The 26,821-nt window shown below is 44.1% G+C and overlaps 3 protein-coding genes across 8 annotated transcripts; 2 read left to right on the plus strand and 1 right to left on the minus strand.

Annotated features, from left to right (window-relative positions):
- Positions 1 to 548: 548 nt before the first annotated feature.
- On the plus strand, positions 549 to 7,943 carry LOC115058684 (protein mono-ADP-ribosyltransferase PARP14-like). 2 transcript variants are annotated; one of them, XM_029526126.1, is made up of 14 exons: positions 549 to 789; positions 882 to 988; positions 1,153 to 2,868; positions 2,945 to 3,178; positions 3,278 to 3,502; positions 3,582 to 3,636; positions 3,725 to 3,868; positions 4,029 to 4,091; positions 4,178 to 4,354; positions 4,432 to 4,614; positions 4,692 to 5,375; positions 5,606 to 5,742; positions 5,926 to 6,103; positions 6,199 to 7,943. In XM_029526126.1, the coding sequence occupies exons 1-14, from the start codon at positions 618 to 620 to the stop codon at positions 6,483 to 6,485; spliced, it is 4,362 nt and encodes a 1,453-aa protein (XP_029381986.1). In that variant the 5' UTR covers positions 549 to 617; the 3' UTR covers positions 6,486 to 7,943. The 2 variants fall into 2 exon arrangements, with proteins under 2 accessions (XP_029381986.1, XP_029381987.1); XM_029526127.1 differs by having other exon boundaries at positions 4,441 to 4,614.
- f13a1b (coagulation factor XIII, A1 polypeptide b) lies at positions 7,444 to 14,602 on the minus strand. The gene is made up of 15 exons (XM_029526128.1): positions 14,503 to 14,602; positions 12,511 to 12,761; positions 11,744 to 11,932; positions 11,108 to 11,356; positions 10,902 to 11,020; positions 10,714 to 10,821; positions 10,294 to 10,468; positions 10,068 to 10,206; positions 9,730 to 9,833; positions 9,376 to 9,464; positions 9,087 to 9,240; positions 8,712 to 8,987; positions 8,447 to 8,607; positions 8,201 to 8,337; positions 7,444 to 7,803 (listed from the first exon to the last, which is right to left on the minus strand). The coding sequence occupies exons 2-15, from the start codon at positions 12,737 to 12,739 to the stop codon at positions 7,662 to 7,664; spliced, it is 2,271 nt and encodes a 756-aa protein (XP_029381988.1). The 5' UTR covers positions 12,740 to 12,761; positions 14,503 to 14,602; the 3' UTR covers positions 7,444 to 7,661.
- Positions 14,603 to 17,490: 2,888 nt separating this feature from the next.
- On the plus strand, positions 17,491 to 26,328 carry LOC115058696 (trichohyalin). 5 transcript variants are annotated; one of them, XM_029526151.1, is made up of 4 exons: positions 17,491 to 17,659; positions 17,924 to 18,745; positions 19,381 to 21,447; positions 21,514 to 26,328. In XM_029526151.1, exons 1-4 carry the CDS (start codon positions 17,563 to 17,565, stop codon positions 25,221 to 25,223), a joined length of 6,696 nt encoding a protein of 2,231 aa, XP_029382011.1. In that variant the 5' UTR covers positions 17,491 to 17,562; the 3' UTR covers positions 25,224 to 26,328. The 5 variants fall into 5 exon arrangements, with proteins under 5 accessions (XP_029382011.1, XP_029382013.1, XP_029382012.1 ...); XM_029526153.1 differs by having other exon boundaries at positions 19,381 to 21,213; positions 21,346 to 26,328; XM_029526152.1 differs by having other exon boundaries at positions 19,381 to 21,147; positions 21,214 to 26,328.
- Positions 26,329 to 26,821: the final 493 nt, after the last annotated feature.

The raw sequence follows: 26,821 nt of genomic DNA on the forward strand, positions 1-26,821 counted from the left end.
TTTAAATTATTGAAGGCGATAAGGGGTGCAGTATTAAAGAAAGCACTAAAGAAATTGTTTCACAGTACATTTTAAATTATAAACACAGAAACAGCCTTTCCCAAACTGGGGTTTTATTTCAACAGCTGCTGCATCTTTATCATTTTTGGTTGCAGTGTGACATCTAATGGAGTGATGTGATAATGCCTCAGTTTACCCAATGTGTGATTGTCTTTTAAGTTCAATGTTAAAATTTGTTTTTGCATTTTATATGGTGTGAAATCCCCGACAAGGAAATAATAAAAAAAAAACAAAAACAAAAAACTCTAAACGTCATAGGCGTCGCTTTCATTTCTGGGGGAACTATTATCTTCATACTCAGATTGAGGCCATCGTGTGTGTTATTATCATAATTAGCTGAGAGTATCACTCGTCATGGTATCTGCAAATTAGAAACAAGATTTAGAAAGACTTTGTGGTAAACTGACAATACTCAAGGAAATAGGTGGGGCCATTTGCAGATAGGAGGTGGCATTTACAGTAAGTGAAAGTGAAAGAAAAACTTCAGAGAGACAACAAATGACGTCTAACTGAGAAGTTCTTTATCGCAATTCTTCATTTAAGACTTCTCAGTAAGAATGGATGAGTATCAATATCCTCTTTTCTTCGAGGCGAAAGATCTGACGGACCGAGAGAGGGAGAAGATCAGGAGGCACTTCCAGAAAAAACGAGATTCAGGGGGAGGAGAATGTGGAGTGATTGAAAAAGCAGGAGGCAACATGTATAAAATCAGCTTCAAGGAAAAAGACGGTGAGGAATCCCTTTGTGTTAAAATCTGTGCACAACAAACTTTCAGCTGACGTGTCTGATGGTGGCTGTGTGACTTCTGCGGTTTATTGCAGACCAGGAAAGGGTGCTGCAGAGGAAGTTTCACACCATCTCCCTTCCTTCTGGTGATGTGTGTTTGACTGTGAGCCGAACCAGTTCACCAGACCAACCGGGGACGCAGGTGAGCTCAGGTCACCTCAGAAATCTGAGCCAGAACTGGACTCACTGTTGTCACATCATATCACACTTTTCTTTACATCCCCGTATGATTTACAGATCTTGTTCTAATTCTTATCAGACTTCGACTGATGTGAACTGAACTTTGTGTTTTTTCTTTTTCTTTAGACGTTCACAAAAACAAACACAAAGAGCCTCGAGAAAATTTTCAGAATGGACATTTACCTCCTGCATTACCTGAGAGACAATGCTAAAGCTAATAAAGTCCTGCAGAAAAGCCTCTCTGCTATTGACTGCACACTGGAATTCAATATCGATGATGAGGAGGTGGTGGTCCGGGGGGATATTGAGAAGGGCCTCGGGGGAGCTTTTGGGGCATCAGAAAAATGGGAGATACAGGTCGATCGGGTCTTCATCGGCCTCACAGAGAGATACATCAGCCATCATGTGCTTGAGCCAAAACAAGTCAGGCTGCTGCAGCAGGACCTCTCCTTTGTGACTGATGATGTCAAAGTGTATTCAGAGATCGGTTACTCTGTGATTGTGGGAGAAGCCCAAGCTGTGAAGGAGAAGATTGAAATCCTGGAAAAAAGCACGCCAACCCGCACGGAAGTGCCAATCACGGGGAAGCAGTTCACACTGATAGAAGAAGAGTTCACTCGAGAAATGAGTGCACGTCACCCGGATGTGCAAATCCATCAAAGTGACAACTTGATCATCATGGAGGGACCTGATAACGGGGTGCAGTCAGGAGCTAAAAAACTTTTTGAAATGATGAAAAATATAAAAGAAAAGAGAGTCAAGCTCCCAACAGATTTACTTACCTTCATATCATCCAGCGGAGCCGCCTCCAAGTTTCAGGCTCGCTTCCAGCAGAACCTCAGAAATCCAGTTTTCCTGGAGGTGGCCTCAGACCTGCTTCTGTCCAGTCTGTCCTCTGGTGCCCTGGACGAGGCTTGGGCAGCTTTGCAGAGAGACCTGAAGGTGGACACTGTGAAGCTGCACAGTGCCGCACATCTGGACAGAATCAAGGAAATCCTCAATAAAGCAAAGGATGTGGCAAACAATCGAGAGCTCAGAGTGAACTTCAGCGTCATCCCAGGAGTCGGGGGACCCTCAGAGACCAAAGTCAGGATAGTTGGATACAGTGAAAATGTCAAAAAGCTGAAAGACGTTCTGCAAGAGTATCAGATGAATCATGTCGAGACAGAAGAAACAGTGAACCTTCCACATCCTGAAATGGTTGACTGTTTTGATCGAATCCGTCACCTGATCGGGATGAACCAGACTAAGGTCACATTAAGAGCCTCCAGTTCCCCGCGTCCTCATGTCCTCGTCTCTGGTCCTCGCTGCCATGTCCAAGAAGCCCATCAGGCTCTAACGTCAGCTCTAGCCAGCCTGGCGGTGGACACGCTGGTTCTAGATGGTCCAGGAGCTCAGCGGTTCTTCCAGACAGACGGAAAAGTGGGAAAGGATCTGGTAGAGAGCTCCTGTCAGGTCCTTATTAAGGAACAGCAAGGTGTGAATTCACAAAGCCTCAGCGCCTCCAGCCTCAGCGCCTCCAGCCTCAGCGGCTCCATCCTCAGCGGCTCCAGCCTCAGCGGCTCCATCCTCAGCAGCTCCGGCTCCAGCAGCTCCATCCTCAGCGGCTCCATCCTCAGCGGCTCCATCCTCAGCGGCTCCATCCTCAGCAGCTCCATCCTCAGCAGCTCCATCCTCAGCAGCTCCATCCTCAGCGGCTCCATCCTCAGCAGCTCCGGCTCCAGCAGCTTCAGCGCCACGTCTGGACTTTCCAGTGCCGGATTACATCACAACACTTCTGGGAACATTGCAGTTGACAAAATTAGCCTCATGATCAAAATCAGCAATTTGGAAGATGAGAAGGTTAGAAAATGTTCAGTTTTACATCTGGTAGTTCAAAAAACAGGCACAGTCACATTATCTGACATTATCCTCACAGGTGAATGCAATGGTGGCTCCCATGATCAACAAAAAGCTGACTTCTACTAATATTGGAAAAAGCCTGTTGAGTAAAGCGGGGAACTTACTCCAGTCGAATTTTAACGCAGCGGCAGGATCTGCTGTCAGCCCTGGAGCCGTTATACAGGTGACTGGGCCTCCATCTCTGGGCCTCACCAAGCTCTTCTTCATTGAGTGCTTGCCTTGGGATGGAGCTACAGGCCAAAGTGTGCAGGTAAAGTAAAATTTGAACACAGAAAAATTTTTTGTCCTGCTTTTCTATTTACTTTAATGTGCAAAATGATGACGTAGCATCAACCTGTTGTGTCCCAAGGCTCTTAGTAATGGACTGAAGAGGTGTCTGGAGCTCTGTGTACAGCAAGGCTTGACTTCAGTCGCGTTTCCAATCATCGGACCTGGAATCAAGCTGAAATACCCGCCGAGAGAAGCCACTCAGGTCCTGACTGAAAGCATTTACCAGTTTGGAGTATCAGCATCTTCTGGCTCTCTGAACACAATCCACGTCGTCCTCAAACCTGGCTATCCTGACACTGAGGAGGTCAGCAATCGGATAACTTTGGAAAACCGTTGCATGCATGATTTACGAACACAAAAGCTGAATGTGCTTCTATTTACAGTGTTACCATGACGTCTACACACAATTCAGCTCAAATATGAACGTCGGAGGCCGAGGTGAACGAGAGTAAATGCAGCTGCTTTTCTTTGAGACCTTCCTTGTCAGTAAATAAAATGCCAATACGTTGTTTTTTTTTCCTCGCAGTAATATTCAGGTCCCTCACCAGTGACCTCGATGACGTGCAAATGAAAATGGGAAGAGCTACAATACGGCTGGTGTTTGGTGACATCACTAACGAGACTACAGATGCCATTGTGAACACAACCGACTTTGTTAATTTTCAGAACGGTGGGTCTGCTGTTTTGGTCCAGAAAATTTGGTTCAGATATTCATGGTGCCCAGAGGATGAATCTTAGTTAGTATCGGACTTCTTTTGGTGCTGTTGAATTAAGTGAATGGTGGGCCTGGTAAAGACAAAGACTTTTAATATGACGACCTTTATTTTCAGATGGTGTCTGCAAAGACATCTTAACTGTAGCCGGACCGCAGGTGGAAGCTCAACTGAGAGCAGGTGACCAAAGATCAGGTATAAAAATTTTCAGGAAACAAATTTGACGGCTTTTTAATAATTTGTGTCTCCGTTTGTGTTGTGTGTAGCCAACGTGACACGAGGAGAGGTTTTCACAACCCCGCCTGGATCATTTCCTTGTAAAGCCCTCTTGCATGTGTGTGGAGAAAGAGATGCGGGCCTCACTGAGCTGCTGGTGTGTCGCATCATTCAACTCTGCATCTCGTCTGGACACAAATCCGTGGCCATTCCTGCCATCGGCGCCGGTGAGTCAGTAATGTGCCTGTCTGTTTGAACGTTCTTCAAAAACTGTAAGAGTAAAGAAGGTACTTACTTTGTGCAGGAACTGGAGGTCTGGACGCTTGTGTCGTCGCAGGTGCCATCCTGAGAGGGATCAAAACGGCCACATCGTCCAGTACCTTCCACCATCTCACCGACATCCGCCTCATCCTGATCAAGATCGACGTCTTCTTGGAGTTCAAAAAGGAGGCGATGCAGAAGTACTCCTCCGCTGTAATCAACAGAGGTAATGATCACTTTCACAAACCTGTTTCCACTGTTGAGGTTGTTTAGAGAAACGTTTTCTATTCATCCATTCTGTAGTATCAGCGCCTCAGATGTCTTCTCTACAACAACGTCTACAACAACGTGTACAAAATATACAACAGCTACAACAACTGGTACAACAAAAACAACAACAACAGACACCAAGGTCATTAAGCGCAGACCCCAGCATCCTCCAAAGCAGCGTCACGGATCAGAAGTCGTCCTTCCTCTTTGTGGGTCTCAGCAGACAGGATGTGGACAAAGCCATGGCAAAGCTGCAGGATCTGTATCAGACTCAGTGCTCCAAGCAAACCTTCACAAAGGAGCGGCTGGAAGGCCTCACCCAGGATGACATGGAGGATCTGAAGCAGCTGGTGGAGACTGAGGGTGTGCGTGTGCAGATGGACCAGTCTGGCCCGGGCAGCTTAATGGTGAGCGGGTTAAAAGACGCGGTCAACCAGGTGACGCAGAAAATCAATACAATTCTGCAAGACAACCTCAGGAGAGAGGTGAGAGCCAAGGAGGAGGAAGAGCTATACGGCCGTGTCGCTTGGTGCATACTGGGCGTCAACGGAAACTGGGAGAGACTCCCGAAAAAAGCCAACCACGAGCTGGAAAATAACGGTGCAGCAGGAGGAATAGTGGACACGAACAACATCCAGTGGACTGTGGACCTGCAGAGGATGGAGGCCAAAAGACCGGGACAGACGGCGAAGCTAAAACAACTCAAAAATCTGCCAGGTGGGAGAACAAGAGAATGATTTTATATTCAATTTAACAACAAAAAAACATTTCATACTAAAATGATTTTGCAGATATATCAGAGATGACGGATCAAAATCATTTATTTCAAATGAAACATCTGTAGCCAACCTTCAGTCTCAATTTTCATTTTTCTCAATTTTTGACAAAGTTAGTTTCTCGTTGAATTTCAGAGTTAAATGACAATTTTATGTTAACACATTTTTCAGACTTCACTTTCCCTCTGTACTGGGACAACATGGCTGCGGGGGAGAATATGAAGGTGGTAGTTCTGGATCCTTCCTCTGCAGAGTACCGAACAGTTAAGGAGGCTTTCAAACGAACTGCAGCCAAGACGGTCATAAGGGTATGTGACGTTTTCTGGAGATGACAGAACCACAAACGGCACGACGTCACTCTGCATTAACTCGGTAGCTTTTTACAGAAGCTACTGAATTATAGAATCATGGGTTTTTGCACTACATCAAATGTCATCATGTCAACATTTCACTGCGGTCAATTTGGCTTCTCTCTTCTCGATCTCCATCAGATCGAGCGTTTGCAGAACATCCATCTGCGTCGGGGGTATGAAGTGCAGAAGAAGCAGATTTCTGATAAGACCGGCCGGAACAGCGCCGGTGAAAAGCTGCTGTATCACGGCACGACCCAGGACAACTGTGACTCCATCATGAAAACTGGGTTCAACAGGAGCTTCGCTGGGCAAAACGGTACTGATCTTTTATACTTAGTGAAAATAGTGTGAGATATTTTTTTGTTGTTGTCGTCGTGGGGACTTGTTCATTCTTTGTCATCTCGTTCACAGCAACAGCTTATGGGGATGGGACCTACTTTGCTGTAGACGCAAGCTACTCAGCAAACACCGTCTACTCAAAGCCAGCTGCTGACGGCTCTCAGATGATGTTTGTGGCTCGAGTCCTGACGGGCCTTTACACTGTAGGCAAATATGGGATGAAGGCGCCGCCGGCTTTTAACAGCCAGCAGCCTCATGACCGTTACGACAGCGTGGTGGATAACACACAAAAACCCAGCATGTATGTGGCCTTTCACGATCACCAGGCGTACCCAGACTACCTCATCACCTTCAAGTAACTGCTGGGGGTTAGGTTCAGGTACTTCAAGTACAGAAAGCTTTAATGGGTGAGAACCTAAAAAGGAATGATTAAGTGAAAACTCAGATATTTCCCAATTTTAGTAAAAGCACGGGAATAGTTTTTTTTCACAAACTTCACTTGATGTTTGATATAATTGTCAGACTGTCACAGTTCTTAAGTTTTTTTTTTTTTTTTTTTACCAATCTGTGCAATACTGCTGGTACATCCAATATGTTAATATGTTTTTGTTGTGCAATTCATCAAAGTCTAAAATCTGGCACCTGCTCTGGTGCATTTCCCATCAAACGGCAATGTTTCATTTGCTAAAGCTGAGGATGGGAGAGCGACAGCAGCTCGTAATAGTATGGTTGAATTTAAGGCATAAAACACTCTCCTGCACCGACGATCAGATCACAAGTGGCAGGAAATCATCGTCAGCGTGATTGACTGTCGAAACAGGAGAAACAAGCTGAATCCCCGTGAAGTCTGATATGTTGCTTAAAATTAAATACAAATGAGAATATGACAAAAATGAATGATCAACGTGTCACACACATCCAGTTGTAGGGAATGTGTCACAGAGTTCTGCTGTTGGTAATATTTTATTTGGTGCATAATGCAGTTTTTCTTGCATACAGAAAAGAAATTGATTTTATAGGTTTATTTAAGGAAGGAGCACTTTACTCAAACTGAAACTGTAGTTGAATTTAGAGCACAGAACAGTTTCAAGAAGCCATTTTTTAAAAGAAAACTAGTAAGTCGATAATCCAATTTATGCTGAGAGAGACAAAGTTAGAAAATAGCCTGTGAATTTAATCAATCATGTCACTAAGGAGCTGAAGTATTGAATATTGGGCTACAATCCATCAGGAAAACAGAAATGGAAAGTTTCTCTTTGCCAACCTAAAAGCTTCAGATTTTTTGTGGAGTAATCTGATTCACTAACTTGATTGACTGGCCTCCTGTGCATCAAAAAATGGATTTTTTTTTTTATGAAGTTTTAATGCAACTGCTATTTTCGAGACTACAATGTGTGCAATGTATTTTAAAATGAGTGTTGTGCAGAAGCTGTACTTATTGAAGACCTACATGTTAATTAGCTATTTTGTAGGCCTGTATTTGAGCTGTAACCGAGTTAAATGACGTTTTGGCGTCCGAGATCCTGCCGTGATGTTCAGGGATTGACGGTGAAGGTTGCCTGGCCTTGGACCTGCCGCAGTGCGGGACAGTCCAGGGTGGCGATCACCCTGGTGAGTCCGGTCCTCTGAGGGCTGAAAGACTCAGTCCAGGTCAGGGAGGCGCCTTCTGGGATCAGACTGAAACCACAATGAGTTAGAGTTAGATGTGCTGGATCAGCAGGGCTCATCTTTGGTCACATTCACTGTTAAATGATCAAGTCAAATAAATTTGTATGCAGAAACATTTGCTGGAATTTGTCATATCCAAAAAGACATTACCTGAGTAACAGAACATTTCTTATATTAATAATAAAAAAATGTGTTCAGGAAGTTTCAGAGAAAAGTCATAATTACAGTTACATTAAGTTAAAACAAAAAAAAGCCTTTTATGCAAGTTGGATACCAAAACAGGAGTTCAATTCAAGCAGTGGATTAATCGTATGATACAAATCTGACAAAGCTGAGCTACACAACAAACACACAAATGCTTTAATGACACTCCAACATGCACCTCTGTTGTGTTTGCTGAGCTCACCTGTAATATTTGACCTTGGGCGACATGAGCCCCGGTCCCTCCATGCGGATGTAGACGTTCTCCAGGCTGAAGGTGAAGGGGTTTGTGAACTGCACGCTCACCATCATCTCCTCGCTGACTCTGTCTCCACCAGACACCTGAAGCACGCACACGACATACACTCAAAAAAATGCCATCCACATGAAGGTGATTCAAATTAAATTGACGGATTTTCATTGAGATAGAAAGCCACATTTAGCTTCACACCTCCACGAGGAGTTTAGGATTGCGTAGGGCAACCACTTTCATGGCGCTGATGATCTGGCCCGTCTCAAGGACCTTCCCACTAACAATGAAGTTCAGATTGGCCTGATCCACCAGTTTCCTCATGTAGTCCTCGGACTTGACCTCCATCACCTCCTGCACAGCTGCAGAACGTAAAACCACAATGCTTTTGTTTTAACACGCGTGTTTGTGTTGACTTTTAGACCCACAGTGAATAAAAACAAGCACATTGTTGTTTGATGCTGACTTTTGTTGGGGCCGATCTTCACTGTGGGAGTCTCAAACAGGAACTCGGAGCTGATGACTCCGGTGTAGTACACCACACTCCCGCTGACGTAGACATTCACAGTGCGCTTCTTATCACTTCTGTTGATGAACTCCGTGGTCAGATTGAAGCTTTCACCCATGCTGATCTCCAAGGAGGGCAGGATCACGTCCACATCACCCACTGGAAAGTCGGACTTATCTCGGCTGCAGCCATATTCCTCTGCTTTTTCCAGGACGGTCCGCTCCTCTGCACTGCCTGGATTGGACATATAAATTACTGTGTGAGGCTGTACATGTCTATATTTCCAAAGGAAAAAAAAAAAGATATTGATTCACATCGGACAGGCTCACCAACCTTCACTGAATTTGTACTGGTCGGTGATGTCGCGGCGGGTCATGTTGCCCAGAGCTTTGGTCAAAACCATGCGGCCCACGTGCCTCCGGTTCACCTTGACAGGCTGCAAGGTCCCGTCTTTGCTCCGTGAATAAAACACCACGTCGCTGTTGATCTGTCAGGAAAAAGAGAATGAGACTCCACCAAAAACCTCATCAAAGAAAATGACACACAGAGTGAACGACAATTACTGCAAACTGCAAACTTTTCACTGGCAGTTACAACGAAATAATAAAGTTTAAAGATTCACCTCAGCAAACACAAAGGCAGCATCGAAGGGATAGCAAATCTGCCCGTGTTTGATGGCCTGGACCGATGCAGGTCCACATCTGTACATGCCTTTATGGATAATGGAGGAAGAGATTAAATATTGATGTACCATCAGTACTCTGTAGTTTTGTTTATCCTGACTGAAGACAAATTAATTGCATTTATTCATAGAAATCCTGTACAGATAGAGAAAAATCATTTTTTCCATGTTTCTTTTGTGACTTAGCTTTTATTTGTAAATAACTAGAATGACAACTGTTTATAACCAATAAGCTGTTACTATGAAGTCAGCAGATATATAAATAATGTAAGTCCATGTGTTATTAGAATTTACCGTCGCTGGTCTCCTGAGGTGTCGCATCCACAACTTGCCAGCCTCCGAAGCCAGCAGGGAGGTCTGGCCTGGTCATGTAGCACTCATTCCAGCAATGATAGTTCCTGCCAATGACAAACATTATTTCAAACATCAACCGTACAATACATTTCTGTCCTCTCAGCTTTAAAAGTGCTTTACTGCTACAGCTTGTCCTGTCCTGTTCAAAATGGAAGTTTGGAAATTTTGGTGGTCGCTAAAATTTCGTTGGTGACTAAATTCAAGCTCGCAAAATTGAAAACAGTCCAACAGCAACATCCTCACAGGCCACGACAACAGCAGCTCAAAAATGGCGGTACCAGATCGAGTCTTTAGTGCGGTTGCGGTCAATACTGCCGTTGTCGTGCAGGATGATGTCAGTCTTCAGGTTTCCATCATTGTCATGGGCAGAGTAGAAGTTGGTGACGACCCTTGATGGGATTCCCAGACAACGCAGGACTAAGACACAGAGTCAGAGGCAGAAATCAAAAATGATTAAAGGGCAGACGGCATTCGTCAGAAGTCAGGAAAATGTAAAGCTCTCACAGGTGTTGAAGACGGCGGCGTAAACCCAGCACTGAGCGAAGCAGACGGGCATTTTGCTGCTGGCGTAGGTGAGCAGGATCTCTGTGCTGCCCGTCCAGGAAGTGGGCGCCACTCCGTAGGTGTAGTCGCCGCTCCAGTTCCCCACCAATACGCCGTCGTCATCACGAGCGTTCAGCTGAGGAAAACAAAGCGCGTTTATATCCTGACTGTAGTTATTCTGCTCTGTGCAGTTTACTCCAGACGTACTGGACTGTCATTGTCAGAAAGCCCACGTATATGCAGATTTGACTAAAGGATAAGCATTTCACAATTTAAGTGGCATCTAATCGAAAGAAAACGGAAAGTCAGCAGACACATTTTTCAATAATATCGCGTATCCGTTCAAAAGCCAGCTTTGTGTGTTTTAAAGGATTGCGTTACCATAGCAGAGGCCTTTCTGGTGACCTTGACGGGGTCTCCTCTGTTAGTGATGGGCATCTCAGACCTGTCCATGATGTACAGACAGGCATCCAGGACTCCATAGTTAAACTAGTGAGAGGAAATTTAGTTAGTTAGTTAGAATGTTATTGGTAATAAATCCTGGAAGTCCTCGACGGTGCGCCTCGTACCTGTCCGTAGTTCCAGTCTCTCTCTGCAACGTCGTCGAAGGAGCCGTGGTAGATGATCCCCACCTCTGTCATCACACACTCCTCCCTCTCACGCTCGTCATTCAGGAACACGGCGTCGCCTGAGGAGAGAACGTGAAACGAAGAGTGAACGTTTCTGGATGTTTTCAGGAGAACGATTAAAACAGGAAGTGGTGAGTGAGGCTGACCTGAAGCCCAGGGGTTGAACAGGATGTACAGCTCGCGGCTTCTGTCCCGCTTGGTCCTACGGATGCCGAACGGTGTTGACACGGCAACATACAGGGAGTACTTGCCCACAATGCAGTTTGCCAGAGGAGTGATGCCCATGGTGACCTCGGTGCCCATTTGGTCGGTGATGCGGCCTTTCCAGGCGCTCTGACGCTCCGCCGTGGGGAAGACGGGAATGTAGGTTCCCTTGTTGTAATCAGGGCTGGAGCCTGAGCGGACAGCGAGCATCGGTTTATGTAGGTGAGTGATATTTAACATGATGAGATAAACTTTTACTTTAAATCTAGGACAATATCTAAAAGGAATAATTAAGTCGGACCCTTATTTGAGTTGGAGAAATGAACCAGCTCCAGAGAAAAGAACTCGCTCTGTGATTGAGTTGCTGATTTGGACTAAAAGTGGCACAAAACGTTTTTAACCTCAAATCTGCGTTGGAAATTTATAAATATTCGATCTCCACTCTGCTGACTTCCACCGACTGTCAGATATGATAATCATTTTTAAGAGATGCATTTATGATCTCACAAGACAAACAAACTTTTTAAACTCTAGCTTCTGTTTTTTTTTTTTTTTTTTAATACATGACCTGGACTCACCGATGATAAACTCCACAGCAAACTTGTCTTCTGCAGGATTGAAGGGACGGTTGAAGTCGATCTTGATCTTGAACTCTTGTCCTCGGCGGACGATGAGCTGGTCAGAGTTATATTGCTCGGTGTGATGCTCTATCTTGTTGCGCTCGTTTGGCCTCCTCATCATGTCCACATTGCTGACGTCAATATACCCTGATTGGGTGAAAGACAAGGGGAGCAGTTCCCAACGTGCAGGACATCTAAAGCTTAACTGGCTTCAAATCGAACTCGGCAGCGGAAAAGTTGATCAATTATTTATTATACGCTGTGAATTTGATATTTTTCTGTAATTTACCACGATAATTACAAACATTACTTTCATGAATTCCTGTCACATCTGGATATCTCTGCATGCAGCAACACAGGCTGCAGGAAGTGAACGGACCTTATCCCTTTTGGACGTCTTTCATGTGTCAGTCATGTGCAGATCTAACTGGAAACTCGGCCCCTGCTGGGAAAAATGCCTTAATCTTCTCCAGCCAGGACAAACTGTGACACACGTCTGCTTTTTTTTTTATTTCTTTTTTTTTTCCCAGAAACTACATGTGAAGAAGAGCCTGTAATCTTAAGTGGCTTCTCCACGTGGGGGAATTTCAGCCGGTCACACATTTGATTGCAGCTGCTTTCATGTTTGATCTTCTTCTTAAAGGTTGTTGCATAGTTACACAAGTACTGTCCAAAAATCACACACAAACATTAACAAACAGACACACACACTACCCCTCCCTCACCAGTCAGAGGTGGATAGCCTCTTGGTCCTGGGGCGTCAAAGTACTCAGTCTCAGGGATATCAGTGAAGTCAGAGTTGGAGGTGGAGATGGGAACTGAAGAGCGGCCGTGGTTTGTCACCTTGGGAGGGCGTCCAGACGGCGGAGGGGGGGCAGGAGAGGAAGTCACAGAGGCAGGAGAGGGAGCCGCTGGGGCAGGAGAGGGAGTTGTGGGGGCATCTTGATCAGACATGGCTGATGATGGCGTCAGAGGGCTGGAAGAGGAATGAGGACAGAGAAGAACTCTCAGTTACAGATCTGATTGTGTTACTCTGATCGAACCTCTTCGTCTTTGAATTTTAGTTTGTGTGAGCAAATTTTGTGAGGCTGAATTCCCACCATGCTCCATTCCTGCAGCTTTCATAATCATCTGCTTTGCATCAGTGGATACAATGGAGGCATCCAATGTGGGTGTGTGTGTGTGTGTGTGTGAGTTTGTGGGTTTGAGTGTTATTCAAACATTGTAAAGAAAAAAGCCTCCAAGTAAACAAATATAAAATCATTAAGTAGGATCATACATGATGAAACTTCCCACATGTGCTGCTGAACACAAAGACCAGTTGTTGTTTTTATTTATTTAATCTGATCTGATTTCCATGTGTGTTTGTGTGTTTGCGTGTTTGGAGTAGAAGGGAGGGGTAAATTAGCAATGATGAAACACACTCTCGGTGTTGGTTGTGTGTTCATTCCACAAATGTAAAAAAAAGATTTCCCATTCCAGCTGTGCCGCCGACGATGATGATATGACAGAACAACATAAGCACGCAGCACAATGTGATATCATGTTTCATACTTTGAGAGTCTTATATCAGACTTTGTGTTGCACTGAGAATGTTTGTGCATCTTTAAACTATTTTCTGTGCCAGCCTGCGGAGGGTAAAACAGAGCTTTCACTGTGCTTAACGGTGACTCATACAGCCCAACGCGCTCCAGCTCACACCCACGTTACACAACAATGACCCTGTTCCTCGGGCAGGTGCTTGAAACACAAACTTACTGACAACATACTTGTGCAGCCCGCTAGCATCTTATGAAAACAGATGTTGTGTATCCAGCGGTTAAATCAGTCTCATGGCAGCTCAGCTCTGTTTCACAGGTTTTGTAGGTTTTACGAGTCACACTCAAACACAGGGGGTCTTTGTTTACATCGGAGTTTATCCACTTTTCATTATTTTTATTTCCACGAGTGGAAATAACTTGTTTGAGAGAAAGTCCAACTCTGACAAGCACTTGTTGCACCACTATTTGTAATATTGTCTATGATACTGCAGCTGATTTATCATTATCACATTCTTCTGGCATGGCTACATTTACTGAGAATCATTGTGCTGCTCCCTCCCAGCGCCCAAAGTGATCTCTTCAACACTATTTAAATCGAGGCCTGTGAATTTAATCAACTCATTAAAAGGTTTAGTTGTTGCACTTTTTGTCGTTAATACTTGAACAGCATCAAGCATTTTATTGTTAACTTTCTTTATTGAGATTTTATCCATCTGACCTGTTGTACTTGTTCTATCGTTTATCATGTTGTGACTTTGCACTTTGATCTCAGTTAGTTTGCATAAAAAGTCGACTTCTTACTGACAATACATAGAAATATTAATAGAATCACACTTTTTGATGAGGCAGAAAGCTTTTGTAAATGTTTAACTAAACCCTCCATAATTTTCTATCACTGTCATTGTAGCTACAGCAAACTTCAGGTTATTAGTGGCTCAACCAACTTTTAGAAAAGAAGAAAATTGGAAATGGAGAAACGCTCTGATGCGTTTGACATAAAGTGATGCACAAAGAGAACGCGCTCTTTCTCAAACCTTTTCAATGACTCTCAGATGTGTCGGCAAATTAATTTGCCTCCAAACATCTGGAACGTATAAACAACGCAAAGTTACGAAACTGCTGAAGAATCTCGGTGCTATCACAGTGTTGCACCAATAAATAAGAGTTTGTACTCACAGATGCAACCTTCAGTTCAGAGTGGACCTGGCTCCGATGGAGGTGGAGAGAGAAGCTGCTGTTGAGTGGAGTCAGTCTGCTGCTTCTGCTTATATACCCCACAGGGGCAAGGGAAAGCTATCTGTGTGTGTCTGTGTGTGTGTGTGTGTGTGTTTAAGACCTCTGCGGGGAAACTGTTGTCGTGGGTGTAACTGGTCAGGCCAACTTGGGAGCAGGATGTGGAATCTACCATCTCGGCACAAACCAAAGCTGGACGGAGTTCAGACAGATAAAGTCACAGAGCGATCAAGAGATGTTTCTGGCTCTGCAGCTATCAGAGGACACACACACACACACACACACACACACACACAGTGATGAATGACTGACATTTTACTTGCATTAAATTTCTTTCCCTCTCTCGTTTTACAATCCAACTCTTTCCCAACAACGATTGTATGGACATTCATGTTTCCCTCACATTGAACTATCATGAATTAGATGAGCCACCCATCCATCAGCTGCTCTGCTGAACTTTTTTGAAGGTCACTGGTGAGGGCAGAGGTCACAGGGCCGACATGCAGAGATAAACAACTGTGTGCTTCAGAATTAGTCCAGCCTGGTCGTAGTCTTTGGTTTGTGGGAGGAAGCTGGTGAGCCAGGATGAGACCCACATAAAAAAAAGAAGTGAACCCCACCCAGAAAGGCCCCCGGGGGTCGACCTGCAGGTTCAAACCTAGGACATCATAACTGATAAACATCTGCATGTGAACAAATTAACACCTCTGTGCTTAAGTGCAGCCTCACTGAATGCTCTTCTTGTTAAAATCGTTATCATCAGTTTTTCTGTTCGTGAATTTTATTCTTGGCTGAGAAGCTGAAAATAATCATCTGTAGACTTTAATGTATTTATTTAGCAATGTAAATGATTCATATTTATCCTGCAGCCAGTTTTGTAACTACATTGTTTGCTCACAGGCTGCGCAGCGACTGATATCTATTTCAGTGTGTTTATCTCAGCGTTATTTATCTCGGCCTTCTTTGTAGTCCGGCTCGTTTTAGCTCTGTTTTAATTCTGTCCCTTCGGTCACCGCTGAGTTCGGTGTGCTTGGCGTCCACTCACCTTTGAAGGTGGTGTGGTTTCTCGCGGCCTATTTACCCGAGTGGTGTTTTTTATTTGAAGAGCTAGTTTTGGTTTTTTGTTATTGTTTCCACGGGGTGAAGGGGTGCGGGCGTACTTCCAGTACTGAAACAGTAGGTGCTTGTCTTCTTCTTATTTATTACTGATTTCTTCATTCACTCCAGCATGTATACAGCTTTCTTTTCCATACTGGCATTGATGAGGTGTTGAAGGGAGGTAAAGAGCAGCAAATTAGTCCAAACACAAAAAGTGCCAATGCAAAAGAAAGATTCCTGCTCTCTCAATCATTCGATCATCACCAGGAGTTTCCATCTGCATGGTCCAATGCGAGATCATAAAACTGTTAAAAGCAGAGAGATGTGTGACAAGCCTTTGATTCAAAACTGATCCTGAGTCAGTACCAGATGTGGAAACAAGCTAAACATTCACATGCTCCATCACAAGTAGTTGGTTCTTGATGGGCCAGTTAATTTCAGGGACAAAGTAACAAACTAAGAAAGTAACCAAAGCCAAATCAAATGTATGTTTTACTTTCTGTTCTTTTTTCAGAGTGGCCGTTGTGTGTTCATGATATGGCACGTTGTAGGTGCCAAACTCAAACTGCCTCATATTTGGAGGGAAGTGCTGCTGCTGCAGGGAGTCCAATAAAAAGTAATTCACTTGACATTTACAAAAAGCCTCACACATGTTACAAAGATGTCCATCATGGTAATATTCACCAAGCACTTAACAGACCGCAAAACAACTCTGCTTGGGTTAATGGTGCCGAAGCAGTGGGGCTGATTCAGTCCTTTCCATAAACAGGGTTGGTTGTTATTAACCCTAACTGTTGCAGAAGGAAAGGGTGAATCATGAAGGACATGATCTAATGGGTGTGTGTTTTCGTGGTACTCTCTGAACTGGATGTGTTGTACCATGTAATGCAGCCAGGGGCGTCACACAGCCGAGGTGTGACGGTGACAGCAGGCCGACCACAAGCACTGTGAAAGGTTACTGGCTCACAAGCATCTCTATTTTAGATTTGGATGAATTACAGCGACATGTTTTATCATTAGTGTCTCTGTTTTGTTCCCTCTGCTGTTGATTTAGCATGACGCACTCACCACAACCAGAACTGACAGAATAAAGAACCAAACACTTTGTGAAACTGAAAACGATCTCACCACGGTGTTTATCTAATCGCTGTTGCAGTTCTTTCTATTACATATCTGATGGTGATGGTGTTTGGCCCAAAGTGTGGTTAATACTTGGCTTTTTGGATGCTGAAGGATTATTATCATTATTGATTTTATTTTGAAGGGTGCCCCATAAATGTATTAAGCATCCAAACACTAGTAACTATAGCCTTCCCGATGTGATGCAAATGTTTCTTTCAATTTGTATACTCGAGGGAACTGCTGTGTGTCATTGATTACTTCATTGGTTACACTTTGCAATAAACCAATTGCTGTCTGTCACGAGCAGGGAACAAACTGCCTGCGCACTGTCATTTACAGCGTGCAGACAGAACCATCAGAAGCAGGAAATCTTCACCACAGGGCGAAGCAAAGCTAGTTCGCTTGTAAGGAAAGGAAACAGAGCTGCCACACTATACCACAGGACAGTGTCTGAAGGTGATAAGCTCTGCAGCTCTCATCACAAAAACCAAGAATGTGTTTTAGCATGTGCAAAATGTACAACATTAGTAAATAAGCACAACTGTGTGCAGCGTGCATGCAGCAGTTTGCAAGCATTTGCATGTTCAAGTATGTCATAAAACATCATCATGTGCCACTTCCTGATTTCCTGCCATCCCCAGTGAGCATACGTTAGAAAACCGCAGGTGGGTCACGTGACGCAGCGCGTCCTCCACTCTGTCTGCAGTTTGTGCCACACAGATCCTCATCAGAGCGTTTCTGTTCTCTTTCACAACCATGCTGAAGAAATTCTTCCTGTAAAAGATGCACAGGAACCAAAAAGAGGAAGAGGAAAGAAAAGTGGACAGAGGTGAGACCATGACAGATGAGAACAGCAGTCTGATCACTGTGGCGAACGGCGGTGAGTGAACGATGGCCTCTGCCATTCTTTCTTTATTTAACTTTAAAATAAAAAAAAAAAGCTTGAGAAGGCACTTTCATTTTCGGTCTACTATAAATTTAAACTGTAAAATTTGTTATCGCTACAACTTGCTGCTTCTGACAGCAAATTTAAGCGTAATCTTGGGCATTTCTTAAAAACAGGAAATAAAAGTTACAGTAAAAATGATCTGATATGAAGCAGAAACTGGATCAATGACTGCTGTCACTCTTTTGTGTCGTTCAGCGTATCCACTTCGATGCACTGAGGAAGTACTTCTTCCTTTCTTCACAGATGAGAGTCGGCTGGCTGCGATGGACTCACAACACCGTGCTGCTTCACACAGCTCCCCTCCAGCTCTCCCAGAACTTAGACTGGTCCTGCTGGGCAGGAAGGGAACCGGGAAGAGCGCCGCAGGCAACACCATCTTGGGTGGAGTTGGCGGCTTTGAGAGCGGGAGGCCCACAGAGGAGTGTGTGAAAAGGCGAGCTGACGTGACGGGGAGGAGAGTCCTGCTGGTGGACACACCTGGGTGGGAGTGGTACTACACACTCAACAGCACCCCGAACTGGGTGAGGAGGGAAACGCTACGCAGCATATCGCTCTGTCCTCCTGGACCCCACGCTGTGCTTCTGGTGGTTCGCTCCTGCACCTCCATGACTGATGACTACATCAAGGAGATAGAGGAGCACCTGGAGCCGCTGGGCAAAGGAGTCTGGGAGCAAACCATGCTGCTGTTCACCAGGGGAGACGAACTGGGCCTCACCACCATGGAGCAGCGGATTACGGCCAGCGGCCCGCTCCAGAGACTCCTCCAGAGGTGTGGGAACAGATACCACGTGGTCAACAATCGGAGTAAAGGAGATGGGACACAGGTCAAAGAGCTGATAAGGAAGCTGGAGCAGATGGTGGACGGGAAGAAAGGGGGACACAGTCATCTGGAGATGGACAACACCGTCGTGCTGGGTTTGGAAGCAGATGGGAAGAGGAGAGCCAGAGAGAGGAGGAAGAAACAGCGGCAGATGGAGGCGCAGATGCAGAGAGGGACCATTAAAGCAGCTCTCACCAGTGAGTCCTTCAGTCTGCTTCGTTTCTAAAACTTCTCAAATGAGGCACAGAAAAGCTTCAGGTGCTTCACAGAGTAATACAATTTTAACAAAGTTTGTTAAATACACTTTTGTGCAGGTTTAAACACAAATGCAAGGAAACAAGCTATATTTTTACTGCCACACTACATCAAATGGACGGCACTGGAATCTGAAATCACTTCTCTACAGTTCTTACTTTAGAAAAGTCTTATATTTTGATGGCTTTCACTTTTTTTATATGTCTCCAGAGCCATTACTAAAAATGAATATTATTGCTGCTGTGTGTCTTTAGAAAGGCAGTCAATAACAATTACAACAATCAGCTTGCCAGAAAGACAACTTCAGATGATGCTAAAGTTACTTTCTGTCTGCTGTTTTCTTGACACTGTAACCAAAACATCATTATCTGATGATAATAATGCTGTAACTAAAAGAAACCAATAGAGAATTATACCTTGAACTGAGCAGTGTTATGGAGATTTGTGAGCTTGCTTTATTTTTGTGGTTTTGTAGTTTAAACTTAACATATACAAGGAGCATAACTATTTTGCCTGAAGCCAATCTTCTGTGTTTAATTACTGAGAAAATCAGCTGTCTCACCTTTGTGTCTGCCAGGTGATGGTCATCAGGGCTCCGAGCTGGATGCTCATCAGTCTTTCTCCAAGGCTCCCCGACGTCTCCCTGAGGTCAGGCTGGTCCTGCTGGGCGAACGAGAAACCGGAAAGAGCTCAGCTGGGAATACAATTCTCGGGAAATGCTGCTTCTTCCAAGCGGGGGCAGTAACAGAGGAGTGCGTCCGTCAACAGGCAGAGGTGGCCATGAGGCTGGTGACGTTGGTGGACACACCAGGCTGGGAGGTGGGGGTGGGGGGGGCTACGCCAGAGAGGGTGAAGAGGGAAATCGTTAGCAGTGTGGCCTTTTGTCCACCAGGGCCTCATGCACTCCTGCTGACTCTGAGAGTGGACACACTGGTTCAAGTGGGACATGTGAAGGAGCATCTGGAGCTTTTGGGCGAGGGCGTGTGGAGACATACAATCTTGCTGTTCACCCACGGCGATCAGCTTCGAGAGGGGGTGGACATTGAGCAGCACATTCAAGGTGGAGGCCGAGACCTGCTGTGGCTGTTGGACAAATGCAGGGGCAGGTACCACGTGATTAGCAGTGTAGACGGCGGAGGAAGAGGAAGTGGAGGCGCCGCAAAGGTGACAGAGCTCCTGGAAAAAGTGGAAAAGATGGCGACCACGAACAGATGCGAGGCTTTTTCTTGCCTGGTTCAGGAGGTCAGGGATCTGAGCCGACAAAGGAACGAAAAATACAACCAACGCTTGAAGGAGATCGGAGAGAAGATGCATCGTCAGGAAGCCGAGCTGAAAAATATGAGAGATAGAGAGATGAAGAGCATCAGATGGTTCTTTGACAGGAAGAAGAAAGTGAAGTCACCCGGAAAAGCTGACATTCAAAAAGACGAAGAGGAGGATGAGGACCGGAGGCTGGGTGAGAGGAAGAATGATATTGGTGAGCTAGAGGAGAGGATAAGATGGCTGACTGAAGATAAAGAGAGAGAAATTCAGGATTTGGGCATCGAAAACGAGAGAATACGTGTAGCATTAAACCAAAGTAGAAAAGAAAAGGACAAGGTGATGCTTAACTTGGAGCTGAAAGAGAGAGAGATTGAAGAGCTGACGGAGAGAATTGATGAGCAACAAGTGAAGCTGCTGGACCTTGAACGTGCTGATGTAGAAAATGAACATGAGAGAAAACAGAGGGAGGAAGCCATTAGAGCAGAGAAACAAGAGTGGAGGGGGGAAGTGCAGAAATTGGAGGAAAGCGTTGAGCTGCTCAAAAGGGAAAGGGCAGAGTGGATGGAAAAAGTGGATTCTCTAAAAGCAGAACTACATGAAACAAAGACACACTATGAAGATGTCTTTGAGAGAAAAGAGCAAGAAAATAAGCAGGAGATGACAAAGCTGGAGGAAAATTTGAAAAAAGTTTTAGAAGTAAAATTGTCGGAAAAGGACAAGGAGCAGGAGGAGCTGAGAAGGAAAGCCTCAGAAGAAAAGCAGATAGCTCTCAATAATATGAAACAACATGAAAAAGACATGGAAAAGAAAGTGGAAGAAATTAAATCCCAACATGAGAAAGAGATGGAGAGAAAAACACAAGAGAAAGAAACCGCAATGCAAGAAATTAAACTGAAAAATCAGGAGGAGACTGACAGAAAAATTAGGGAAATAAAACAAATGATGGAGACGGCAAAACGTCAAGACCAAGAAGACATTAATAAAAAACTGAAAGAAAAAGCCCTCGACATAGAACGCCTGAAACAACAGCATGAAAACAAAATAAGGGACATACAACAAGAAAAGCAGAGAGAAATTACAGATCTGAGAGAGAAGTTTGCAAAAGAACACGAAGAACATAAACAAGAAAAGCAGAGAGAAATTACAGATCTGAAAGAGAAATTTGCAAAAGAACACGAAGAACATAAACAAGAAAAGCAGAGAGAAATTACAGATCTGAAAGAGAAGTTTGCAAAAGAACACGAAGAACATAAGCAAGAAAAGCAGAGAGAAATTACAGATCTGAAAGAGAAATTTGCAAAAGAACACGAAGAACATAAACAAGAAAAGCAGAGAGAAATTACAGATCTGAAAGAGAAGTTTGCAAAAGAACACGAAGAACATAAACAAGAAAAGCAGAGAGAAATTACAGATCTGAAAGAGAAGTTTGCAAAAGAACACGAAGAACATAAACAAGAAAAGCAGAAAGAGCTAACTGAGCTAGAACAAAAGTGTCAGACCCAAATAATAGAAAAAACGCAGGAAATTGAAAAAGACAAGGACGCAATTCATCTAAAACACCAAAAAGATGTGGAACACAAGATGCAGGAAAAAGAGAACGAGATAGAGGCCTTAAAACTGCAGCACCGGGAAGAAATGGAAAGAAAAATGAGTGAAATGCAAAAACTGCTGGAAGCGAAGAGGGATGAGCAAGAACATGAAATGGATAGAAAAGTCAAAGAAAACAAGGAGGATGTGGACAGAATTCAGCAGCAGTACATTAAAATTTTGAAGGACGTGGAGGAAGAAAGAAGAAGAGAGACAGAAGAGCTGAATGATCAGTTCGCAAAAGACATCGAGAAACAATTGCAGGAAAGACAAAGAGAGATAAGAGAGTTAGAGCAAAAGTTTGCTGCCCAGTTAGAAGAGAAAGTCCAAGAAAACGAGAAAGAGAAAGAAATTCTTCATCAATCCAATGAAAAATACATTTTGGAAAAGCTGCAGGAGAGAGACAGACTTACAGAAGATTTAAAACGTCTGCACGTTCTTGAAATTGAAGAAAAAATGCAAGAAAGCGAAAAGGAAAAAGAAAGATACATGAAAGAGACGGAGAAAACGATGGAAGAAAAGGAAAAGGAGATTGAGAAAGTGAAACTGAATGTCCAAGAACTGAAGCAAAAGCTGCAACAGGAAGAAGACAAAGAAAGAGCTCACGTGAAGTACAAGAATGAAACAGAGAAAAGACTTGAAGAAAAGGAAAAGGAAATTGAGACGATTAAGTTAAATGTCGAAGAAATGAAAGAGAAACTGCAGCAGGCGGAAACAATACATGTGAATTACAAGACAGAAACAGAGAAAAGACTGGAGGAAAAAGAAAGAGAAACAGAAGTACTAAAAGATAAATTAGATAATCTTGAAGAAACCCTCAGAGAGACAGAGAAAGAAGAAAGGGAGCAGCTAAATCTCAAGAGACAGATGGAGCAAAAACTGGAAGAAAAAGAACGAGTGATAGAAAAGTTGAACCAGCTTCTGATGGATATCGAAGAGATCCTGCAAAGAAAAGAGGAGGAGAGAGGAGAAATCATCCTAAATCAAAAAAAAGAGGCAGAGCAAAGACTACAAGACACAGAGCGAAGGATGGAGGAGATGAAACTTCAGCTTAGAAATGAAATGGAGGTGAAGATACAAGAGAAGGAGGCTGAGATCGAAAGCATTAAACACCAGGCCGAGTCGAGGGAAGTGAGATGGAGGGAAGAGCAGCAGAGGAAGGATGAGAAAGGAGAAAATGAAATGAATAAGCTGAGAGAAATCCTTCGTGAGAAAAATGAAGAAATAACACAAATGCAGCATCTTCTGGCGCAGAAAGACTGTGAGGTGGACGAAGCAAAAAAGACGTGTGCAAACTATTTCAAAGAAATCGAAGATCTGCGCCAGAGCAACGAAATCCAGACATCCAGTATGATTGAAATACAGCAGATTCACATTGAGCAAGAGAGGAAAAAAGATGCTGAGGTGACGGAAAAATTGCAGGTGAAAGAAGAAGACCTTGAGAGACTGAAACAAAGAAACCGAGAAAATGAGAAAGAGATTGCCCAACTGATGCTAACAATCGAGCAGACAAAGTCCGAGCTGAAGAATCTCACCGACAAGATGGAAAAGGAAATGACGGGCATGATTCAGGAGTATGAGAAAGAGATCGGAAGAAGAGACAAGAACATTGAGTCACTTGCAAAAGAGAAGGATGATGCTATAAGTCGCATCGCAGATGTTACTGAGAAATATGAAGAAAGTCTAAAGAGGGCTGAAGAGCTGCGGGAGCAAAATGAGAAGATGAGAAAGGAGACAGACAATCTTAGAATAAAATACGAGGCGCTGAAGGAGGAGAGCGAAGACGAGGTTAGGAAACATCTCAGAGAGTGTGAAGAGCAGGTGAAGAGCAACGAATCTGAAATTCAAAGTGTTCTTAAAGAAAAAGACCTGGAGGTCAGGGCACTGAGGGAGGCAAAGGACAAACTGCAAGAAGAGATAGAGAGGATGAAAGACAGAGACGCTGAGCTGAGAGAACATCTTGAGAAGCAAAATGAGTTGAGAGTTAAGGATGAAGAGATTGAACAGAAAATCTTAAAATGGGAAAAAGAAGTGAGGGAGAGGGAGGAAGACTTGAGTAGGAACGAAGAAGAGATGAGCCGAAGAGGAATTCAGTTACACGGAAAAGAAGTAGAACTTGTTGAAAAGAAAGCGAAGCTTGAAAGTAAAGAACAGGATCTCAGAAAACTGGAAGCAAGTCTAGAAATTAAACAAGAAGAGACACGGAGAATAGATCAGTACGAGAAAGACGCGAAGGTGAGAGCTCAGAACCTGGAGAAAATGGAAAAGGAGTTAGAAAGTTTGCTTCGAGCTTTGGAGGGCAAACAGAAAGAGCTCAGCTCTCATGGTCATGATCTCCAGAAGAAGGTAAAAGGACTGAAGGACCAGGGCAAAGAGCTCAAAGATCGCGAGCACTACTTAAAAAATGAAGAACAGGAGTTGCTCAGTTGGATGTCGGAGCTGAAGATGCGAAATGAGCACGTAAACTCTACGACTCAGCAGCTGGACGAGATGGGAAGAGACCTGGCTCTGCTGAAGGAAGAGCTCCGAGAAAAAGAGCAAAACTTAAAGAGCTCACTGAAAAAACTGAGCGAATGGGAGCAGAAGCTGGAAGCGCGGGAAGCACAACTGCGTGAAAGAGAGAATGGACGACATGAGGCTGAAGGCAACGAGAGAGTCCACGAAGGGATTTCTTTCGCTGTAAAAGCTGCCGTTGGGAGCTCAAAAGACGACGTCGATGTGATGTACCAGGAAGTGACGGAGGGGAGGGAAGAGGGAAGAGGAAGAGAGGCGGAAAGCTCAAAGAACTGGGAGGATCGGACCAGAAAAACAGCGTCAGCAGCCACAGAGAGCAATAACTGTCACCTGAAAACACTAAAAGAGATCAATGTGGCCGATAAGGACGGAACGACAGGAAGAGGAGAAGAGATGTGGAGGAAAACAGGCGGAGACCACCAGGAAACAGAAAAGGTCACGGCAGAGTTGAGGTCGTTTTCTCAGACTAAAGGTCACAGATGCTCAGACAGCGAAGACCCTCCTGGATCAGCTTTAAGGGTGATGGTTTTAGGAGAGACCTGGTCATCTCGCTCCCCCGCCGCAGTCTCCATCCTGGGCGGAGAACCACTCAGGCCGGACGGCTCCACTTTCAGGTGCTGGAGCGGTCAGGTCGCAGGCAGACACCTCGCTCTCGTGGAGCCGCTGGGCTTGAAGTGGCAAGACGGACCGGACCCAACCAACATGCTGCAGAGGAAAAGCCTTCAGGACGGCTTGTCCTGGTGTCACCCGGGACCTCACATCGTCCTCCTGCTCATGCCGGCCTTCTTAACCTGCACACGGAAGTACAGGAGAGCCGTGGAGGAGCACATGAACCTGCTGGGGGGGGGGAGCTGGCAGCGCACGCTGGTGGTGTTCACGTGGGGGGAAACTTTAGGAGTGAACGCCGAGCAACACATCCTGAGGAACGGGGAGCTGATGGAGCTCGTAGAGAGATGTGGGGGCCGGTATCACGTCCTGACCAGCAACACTGACAGACTGTTTGAAAAGATGGAGCACATGGTGGCCCTGAACAGGAGAGATCAGGTTGTGATGTAGACCTGAGCTGAGAAATTTAAGGTGGAAGCGCTCCGGTCGTGTATTTCAGCAAAAGGATCTATATCGAAGTGTAAAAACCTTTTATTACAAACAAAAAGACTGATTGTTATGTTTTATGTTCAGTCGTCTGGTGAATGTCAACTTGGATCAATCTGCCATCAAAAAACTGTTACAAATAAAAGCATCTGCACTCACTGGTGCATCAGCTAACAATGAAGACTTTTAAATTGTCTTCTTCTATATTCTTGTTGAAAAGTCAGCGTTAACTCGCCTAACAAAATAAAAGACAAAGAAATTTTGGATTAAGTAGCAGAAACAGATGATGTTGTACCTCAAATACTTGAATTTGAATTTCACATGCTGCAATGTGAGCGATTCATGTAAACACTGATAAATTATTCATTGGCACATTTCATGCCAGGATGACTTTCATGCTTTCTCCACAAGATGGGGACGTTGTGTTGGTGTGGCGCTGACTGAGCGCCACACTAATCAGTGTTGAAAGTCACTGATGACAAGGAGTTGATGGTGAAAGTATAGTGAAGCTAGTCAAATTTTTATTTTTTTTTTTTCAACTATGTTTTAAAATTTTCTGTGTAAATGGCTACTTTTAAAAGGAAGAGCATACAAAGCCTGACTAGCGGGCTTGTGCTCCGTCTTGACTGGAGGTATTTCAGGAGAACCAAACCATCTCGCAATTATAACCCCAGGGAGCCTGCTGCATGCTGGGAGGACTCCTGCTTTGACAAGTAAATTATGACTCTTGATGAGAGGAGTACAGCTTTCTCAGAATGCAATTTTTGACAGCCAGGAAAATGTGGGTAGATTCATACAACTACTTCCATCATCCACGGAGCCAGATGCAACATCCAAAAACACTTGTGTGCAATCATCAGGCTAATAATTATGGACTGTGAGTGCTGGTCTGTATCTAACATGGCAGCAATGTTTTTTAATCTGTCCATTCAATGTGAGCTGCCTTTAGAGGCAAGATGAGAGGGTGTTGTGTCAAGATGGAGCCCTGCTTCTTTGATCATCTCTGTTTTCAAAGCGTCTCAGGAGAAATTAAGGGGGTAAAAAAAAAAAAAAAAAAAAGAGAGAGAGAGAGAGGGAGGGAGAGAAAAGTTGGCAAATTGCAGTCGAGGCAGACATAATTTTCATACATTTTAAGCATAATGTTTTAAATATATCAGGTATCCAACACAAACTCAGCCATAATATGTCAAAAACATTGGCTTTTTTTCATGTTTGAAGCCTCGATTCATCATCACACGGCCCATTTACAGGATGAAAACTGTTGATTTATTGATTATAAGCTTGGATTGATTACAAAGATCTGGTTATTAAACCAAGAAACTGGGCTGCTGTCTATTTACTGTATACTCATGAGAATTGTATTGATCTGGTCATATAATGGTCAGCAAAGTTGAAAAAACAAACAAACAAAAAAAAAACATAATAATCTGAAACATCTGTTGGATCTATTTTTGTCTCTCTAAACTATCTTTAAACTAAACCCTTAACTAAGTGCTGCTTGGTGGATTTTGTGGCATTTGAGTTTTCCCGTCTCTGCAGATTTCATGATAAGATAACTGTCT

Source organism: Echeneis naucrates, chromosome 18 (genome assembly GCF_900963305.1).
Source record: "Echeneis naucrates chromosome 18, fEcheNa1.1, whole genome shotgun sequence".
Classification (NCBI taxonomy): Eukaryota; Metazoa; Chordata; class Actinopteri; order Carangiformes; family Echeneidae; genus Echeneis; species Echeneis naucrates.

What these genes read in the sequence shown, in the direction of transcription:
- f13a1b (XM_029526128.1), bottom strand. Translation starts at nt 12,739, where the DNA reads ATGTCTGATCAAGATGCCCCCACAACTCCCTCTCCTGCCCCAGCGGCT. An exon ending in TGCTGTGGAGTTTATCATCG is followed by an intron (nt 11,357 to 11,743) that starts GTGAGTCCAGGT and finishes CTGTCCGCTCAG; the next exon opens with GCTCCAGCCCTGATTACAAC. An exon ending in CTGCCTTTGTGTTTGCTGAG is followed by an intron (nt 9,241 to 9,375) that starts GTGAATCTTTAA and finishes TTTTCCTGACAG; the next exon opens with ATCAACAGCGACGTGGTGTT.
- LOC115058684 (XM_029526126.1), top strand. Translation starts at nt 618, where the DNA reads ATGGATGAGTATCAATATCCTCTTTTCTTCGAGGCGAAAGATCTGACG. An exon ending in CTTTGTTAATTTTCAGAACG is followed by an intron (nt 3,869 to 4,028) that starts GTGGGTCTGCTG and finishes CTTTATTTTCAG; the next exon opens with ATGGTGTCTGCAAAGACATC. An exon ending in CTCCGCTGTAATCAACAGAG is followed by an intron (nt 4,615 to 4,691) that starts GTAATGATCACT and finishes TCCATTCTGTAG; the next exon opens with TATCAGCGCCTCAGATGTCT.
- LOC115058696 (XM_029526149.1), top strand. Translation starts at nt 17,563, where the DNA reads ATGCACAGGAACCAAAAAGAGGAAGAGGAAAGAAAAGTGGACAGAGGT. An exon ending in GATCACTGTGGCGAACGGCG is followed by an intron (nt 17,660 to 17,923) that starts GTGAGTGAACGA and finishes TGTGTCGTTCAG; the next exon opens with CGTATCCACTTCGATGCACT. An exon ending in CATTAAAGCAGCTCTCACCA is followed by an intron (nt 18,746 to 19,380) that starts GTGAGTCCTTCA and finishes TGTGTCTGCCAG; the next exon opens with GTGATGGTCATCAGGGCTCC.